Genomic DNA, 6580 nt, shown 5'->3' with positions numbered 1-6580 from the left:
GCTCCCAGGTGCTAACTGCTGGTGGGGCGGGCAGCTGGGCCCATGGGGTCCCACTCTGTTCCATGTGCACTTCTTTGGGGAGCCTGCGCGGCCTTGTCCCCTGGCTCTCCACCCTGTCGCACCTAGGCCACGCCTGCTGCCCCACCGGGGAACTAGCCTTTGCTGCTGCTAACACTGGAGGCGGCATCCTGCCTGCCACGCACTGTCCTGCCCCCGAATGGGTAACCAAGCTGTTTAAGTAGAGACGTGCTGAGATGGGCACATAGAGCGGCTGTTTGGCTTTATTCCTCGCGCCTGACTGAGCAGCCGTCTCTCCTTTAGCCTGTGGCCGGGCCCTCGTGCTGCCTTTCAGCGCTCACGGCCTGCTCTCCTTTGTTCCGAGCGAAAAGCAAAGGCTCTGCCTCAAGCACGGCCTGCTGGCCAGCACCCTGTCTGGCTGAGGGCAGACCCTCCTCTTCCTCGTCAAGGCTGTTCTGGCACCTGTTCCTCAGACCTCCCGCCTCCTGCCGCCTCGCTCAGGCACAGCACGCACCCTGCCAGGGCTCAAGGGTGCCAGAGCGAGCCGCGGTTTTTCCTCTACCCAGACTGAGCCCAGTGGCTTTTACCAAGTTTCTTATTGAGTCACATCTATTCTTCCCAGTGGAACCCCCCACAAGCCCTCATGTAGGTTCCAGTGGCCCCAGAGGACTAACCTTCCTGCTGGGGTTGGGGGACCCGCCCTGGCCCAAGTGGGTGCGTGGGATATGGTGCTGTCCTTGAAGTCCTGCCCCAGGGGAGAAGTTGCCGCCTTTGCTTTTACTTATTTATTTTTTTAAATGAAATCAGCTGCCATTCCATCCATTAGCAGAGGGCGCTCTGGAAGGGGCTGCCTGCACCCACTTCCCTCAGCTGCAGACCCGGTGAGCCCCTGACACTGTGTCCTTAAGAGAAAGGGCCAAGGTCGTCCCCAACAGGCAAGCCCTCCCCGTCGCCCGCTCCTCCTGCGGAGGGTGGGCCAGGTTGTGCGGGGGCTTCTGGACATGGTCCCTGCCTGTCACCAGGGAGGCCCAGTTGAGCACCCCTGGGCTCTCAGAACTTGTACTTCCCCCCACTTTCTAGCCCCTTTTCTAAACCGACCTACTTTCTTACAAAACACATTTTGAAACCAGACCTTTGCAGCTGACAGGTGTCTCTGGGTTTTGTACTGGTCCCACCTCAGGCCACCCTGCCCACGCCCCGGCCGCCTCCACTCAGGACACCTTGGTCTTTCTGACCTGCTCGCTGCCCCTGCTGACCTTTTGGGGGTTCGCTGTCCGTGCCACAGGAATATTTTCTTCCTTGATACCCACACTGTACTGGGAGACCGAGGCCCAGGCCCGCTGTGCAGGCTTAGCAGCGGCGGGATGGAGCGCGCACACCCTCAGGCGGGAAAGTGTGTCATGAAGGGTTATTTTATGTGACTGACCTTTTTTTTTAAATCAATGTTTAAGCTAATAAATATTTTTTTTACGAAGAGGAAAAACTGTGTAGATTACATTCACATTTTGTACTTTTTTGTTTGTGTCTGTATTTTGGTGTTGGTAACACCAAAGTGGGAAACAGCCAGCCCGCTGGGTGGTCTGTCAGGGGGGACGGGGAACCCACCGACTTTTGTATTAAGCTCTGGATCCTGACCAGGGGGTTCATTTGGACCCTGGGTTTGGGGAAACAGTCACAACACTGCCAGGACTCAATAGGGACCTCGACTCAAAAGACACAGCTCCTGCTTCCAACTTTGCACATCTCTCTATAAAAAAAAGAAAATGCAAAAACTGGAACTTTCTGCAATGGATGGAAGATCATCGTCCTTGCCCTCATTTGTGACACGTGCAGCTCTGAAGCCACACTTCGTGGTGGTTCATGTTCGGGTCCTGCCTTGTGCTCCGTATGCAGCCCTCTCAGAGCTCCTTGTCGGGAGGGTGCCCTGTGTGCTTTTCTTAAATATTTATTTTTTCAACACGCTTTCGACCTGTCAACAAAAACAAAAAACAAACAACAAAAAAAGGGCCGTGTTTGAAGACTGCTGATTTTTCTGGGATAATCTATATTATATTGACTTTATATTATTATAAACCTGTGTTGGCATTGGAGATGGTGAGCATTTGGGGGAGGAGGTTTTGTGATCGGCTGGGGGAACCCAGAGCTGCTGTCTGCTTCTCTGTCGCCTCGGGCAGGCAGACAGACCTCCTCTGGTGGGTTTGCGAGTTCTTGTCTGCCTGGGCTCTGGCCTGCCTGCGGATTTCCTTTCTGTGACGGGATTAGCTGAGACATTCCTGCAAAGCGATCACTCAATAAATTGGGAAATTGCTGCTCAAGGAGATGCCTCGTGTGTGTTTGAGACAGGTCCCCTCCCACGGCCTTGCACGGAGTGGAGGTGGCCAGTGGCTGGCCTTTTGGGCCCGTCCACCCACCAGCCAGGCCTGTGGCAGGGTCCCAGAGCCATGTCGTGCCCCCCTCCCAGGAGGCAGGCACGGCTTCTGGAAAAACCCCAAATCTTTAATTTTTCTCCTCGCCTGGCACTGCCCTGACGCAAGACACCTGAGCTTCAAAAACATGGTACAAATGTCAGCCCCTGGGCCCTTGAACCATCAGGATAACTGCGACAGGGGAGACCCCCCTGCCCCCCCCCCCCCCCACCAAGTGCATCCAGGTCTGGCTCCCACGTGGCCTCAAACCTGGGCCTATCTGCACCCTTGACAAGTCCATGGACAGGCAGGGAGGACGGCCACCCCAGGGCCTGTGTGGCTTTAGTAGAAAAGGCTGGTTTCTTCGGAGGCACTTTGAGTGGTGGGACCTCCCCCGCCTCTGGGAGTCCAGGGTCACTGACGTCCCTCCCCATGAAAAAGTAGACCCTGTGGCTAGAGAGGCCCTGGGCAGGGGTGGGGTGCAGTGTGTTTTTTCCTGTAAGAACCCTGGTGGGCGGGTGCAGGGCTCAGCCGTGCACCACAGTCCCAGGGGCTGCAACCTGGTGGCTGAGCCCAGTGGCCGAGCCCCTCAGTCCAGAAAGCGCTGGCAGGCCTTCTTCCAGCGGCAGGCCGTGCACCACAGGTCCCGGCGCTCCGTGCCGTACACCTTCCGGCACTTCTTGGCGTCACCTCGGGGCTTCCTAGGGGAACACACAGGGAGCATGGAGTGCCATTGGGCCGGGACCCTCCCCACCTGTCGCCTGCCCCTCAACCCACACGCACCTCAGATTGGCACTAAGCTTAGAGGGCACGGCTGGCACGCAGGCCCTGACTGTGCTGGGCTGTGGCTGCAGCTCGGTGGATGCCAGGCAGCCCTGCAAGGAGACAGAGCTGTGGTCTTGCTCCCCTCCAGCGCACCCCTGGGACACAACCCCAGCTGCTGCCTGAGTGACCTCACCCACCTGGTAGGAGTGGTCATTGTGGCACACCTGGGGGGGCGCTGCAGGACTCAGCACCTGGGGTGGGGGCAAGGCCAATGGGTGCAGCAGGCTGGGCAAGGCTGGGGGCTCTGGCAGCAGGTGAGGGCAGGTGGGCAGCAGGGAGGCCGTGGGGGACATCGGGGTCAGGCTGGACAGCCCATCGGTCAGCACCTCCAGACCAATGCCCAGCTCCGTGTAGTAAAAGTCCTCCTCGCCATCACTCTGCTCCGGCTCTGCCTGCCGCCTGCTGGGGACATAGCAGGTGGGAGCTGAAGTGCTGGCCCACTTGGCCTGCCCCACCCCAACCTGCCGGCCCCACGCACCCCAGGTGCACCAGGCGGATGTGTCTCTGCATCCCGGAGGCTGTGCTCAGCACCTTCCCACAGCGCTTCCACAGGCACTGGAACAGGACCTGCCCCGAGCTCTGGGCGACAAGGGCTGTTGGTCAGGCTCGCCACCCATGTGTCCACCCCACCCTGAGCACTGATTCCCCCATCCCCTTACCTTCCTCTTCCGAGGGGCAGGCTCCCCAAACAGGAAGGCTGCCTCTGGGGGCAGTGGGGGTGATGGGGAGGATGGACAGGACTGCTCGCTGGCTGGGTCCCAGCCCCAGTCCCCACTGCTGCTGCTGCTGTAACTGCCTGGTGGCTGCCCCAGGGTCTGGGGCCAGGGCTCCAAGCAGGCGTCTGCAGGGACACGCCAGGCCAGTGTCAGGACTTCAGCGTGCTCGTGCCGCTCTGCACAGACTGCTGGCTGTAAGTCCCTTAACTCTGAGCTTCGCCTAGTCACCTATTCACAGGGAAGTTAGGTGGGCACGCAGCCTCTTGGAGGAGGTGGTGGCCAGGAGGAGCTGGCCACATCAGCCTGGGGCCTAATCTCCCTGGAACAGGAAAGGATAAATGCAAAGATGCATGGCCAGTGAGTGGAGATGCCTGCAGGCCTGGGGTACTGGGGCTTTGGCCTCAGTAAGGGCACTGGGGGTCCTAACGTCCATGTGTTTAGAAGGCGGTATTGCAAGCGAGGGGGTTCTGCTTGCCCCCCACTAACGTCCTGGAGGAACAGTGGCCTGGGCCCTGCCCCCATTCCAGGCTATGCAGGCCTCTGTCTCACCTGTGCTTAAGGCTGCAGCCGGGGGCCTCAGCAGGAGGGGGCTGGTGGACAGGCTTGTGAGGGCTGCGGCAGCCATGACCTCATCCAGCTGGACTTTTCCTTGGGGGGCTCTGGAGGACAATGGGGTGGGGGGCTGGCTGGTGGGGCCCAGCAGTACTCCAGACCCCTCCTCGGGCCAGGCACCATGTGCAGGCCTGGCATGTGTGTGTGCACACCAGGCCCCTTCGCTCCAGGCTCCCCAGGCGCTGGCTGGCTGGGCAGCAGGCCCAGCTCCACCCCCAGCTCGGGTTGCAGAGCCCAGATCTCCAGGAACCACCAGGAACAAACAGGGCCTGGGCTGGGGTCTTCCTGAAGCCCGAGTCACTCACACCTGGGCTCTGTTCCACAGCGTCTCCTTCGGGTCCTGGTGCTGGACAGGGGTCTGAGGCCCCACCAGGGCACAAGAGGCCCAGTCCTCCCCCAATCACACATTAACCAGGGTTGTGCATCAGCAGCGGTGGGCCAGGAGCCAGGCCTGGGGGCAGGGTGGGGGCTGTAGGGATCAGCCAGCAGTCAGCAACAGCCCAGGGAAACCTCCAAGTACAAGCGAGTCCCCAGGCCCCAGCAGGGCTGGGCCAGAGCCCGCCCAGGGCTGCACAGCCAGCCCAGGTGTCCAGCACCCAAGGTTTCACGGCAGGGCTGGGGAGAGGGAGGCCAGAGGCCCGGACCCCTGAGGGTCAGCCTCGCGGCCTCTCCTGCAGAGACTGACAGCGGCCCTCCCAGCTGCGCTCTGGCCCTAGGGTGTGCGGGGGACAAGGGATACCAACACCCATCATTTCTGCTCACCTCGACCAGGCTGGGGAGCTGGGGTGTGGTTCGGGCCCTGACCTGCTCTCCACCTAGGACCCCGTGTGGACGTCGGGAAGGCACGTGCCCGCGCCCCACCCACCACCCTGCACACCAGGGCGCACGTGTGCGCACGCCCACTTCGGCGTGGCGCGCGGCTCACCTGAGCGCTGGCACCGGGATGTGCGCCGAAGGCGTCGGGGGTCCCGCTGCCGCCCCCGCCCACGTCCCCGGAGCCCGCGGCTCTGGCTCCTGCGGAGGCGCGAACTCGAAGCCCGCCAAGCCGCCGCCCACAGCAGGGCCCTGCGGACCAGGAGTGCTCAGCTCTGTCGCGGAAAATTGGACCCCAGCACCCGCCCGTCTCCTCAAGTTACCCCCAAACCGGCTGCGGCCGGCGTGCCCCGCCCCAGACTTTCGCCCTCGGCGCGGCGCGGCGGGAAGTGGTCCGGGCGGCCAGTCCCCGCGGACCCTCGAACACACACAGGCCGCCGTCCCGCCCCCGAGGGCCCGAAGTTTGTGCAACCCCGACGCCATCTTCGCGGAGAGCGCACTCTGGCGCCGGTCCCCGGCGCCCGGTACCTGCGGCGGCGCGGGCACCGACACGGGCGCGGCCGCGGGTTCCGGACCGGCGGCGCTGGGAGGAGGGTGCCCGCAGCCCCGGCCAGGCGCCAGGCGGCGCTGGGCTTCCATGGCCCGCCCCTAAGCCATCAGGCATACATCCGGCGAGGGCGGACGCTCGGGAGGGCGCAGGCTGGGCAGACTGAGGGACCTCCCCCACCTCCTGCCGCCCCCTGACCCCCAACACACGAATTTCATGCGCTGGGCCTCTAGTATATATCTATCGTATGGCCATTAGACATTGTCCCACAAGCATGTGGGGCTCTTTTCATTGTTTTACTATCTTTTTTCTCCCATGTGTTTTATTTTAGATAGCTTCTGTTGCTAACGCATTTGCAGCGCTAATCTACTCTTCCGTTCTGATCTAAATCTGCTGTCATTCCCATCCCACCAGCGTTTTCTATCCTAAATAATATAATTTTTTATCTCTAGCATGGAAGCTGGGGGGCGTGGTATCGGTATATTCCTATCTTAAACTCCATACTCGAATCTACACATGGAAAACGGGACATTGTGGACTCGGGAGATATTCGCCTAGAGTGATGGAGGAGAAAACGAAAGTTCTGTTTACCTCCACGTGCTCTACCTAAATGACTCTGCAGCCGGCCCTTTTCAATTGAAAAC

At 60.9% G+C, this 6580-nt stretch overlaps 1 protein-coding gene across 1 annotated transcript; it reads right to left on the bottom strand.

Annotated features, from left to right (window-relative positions):
• Positions 1–2493: 2493 nt before the first annotated feature.
• Positions 2494–6028, bottom strand: SLC2A4RG (SLC2A4 regulator). Its single transcript, XM_006104238.3, has 8 exons — positions 5918–6028; positions 5502–5641; positions 4514–4623; positions 3908–4089; positions 3727–3827; positions 3386–3647; positions 3207–3298; positions 2494–3124 (listed from the first exon to the last, which is right to left on the bottom strand). Exons 1-8 carry the CDS (start codon positions 6026–6028, stop codon positions 3013–3015), a joined length of 1110 nt encoding a protein of 369 aa, XP_006104300.1. The 3' UTR covers positions 2494–3012.
• Positions 6029–6580: the final 552 nt, after the last annotated feature.

The sequence above is a fragment of the Myotis lucifugus genome, unplaced genomic scaffold (genome assembly GCF_000147115.1).
Source record: "Myotis lucifugus unplaced genomic scaffold, Myoluc2.0 scaffold_555, whole genome shotgun sequence".
Lineage (NCBI taxonomy): Eukaryota > Metazoa > Chordata > Mammalia > Chiroptera > Vespertilionidae > Myotis > Myotis lucifugus.
The sequence above is the reverse complement of the archived record's forward strand: the minus strand, read 5'-3'. Positions and strand labels throughout refer to the sequence as shown.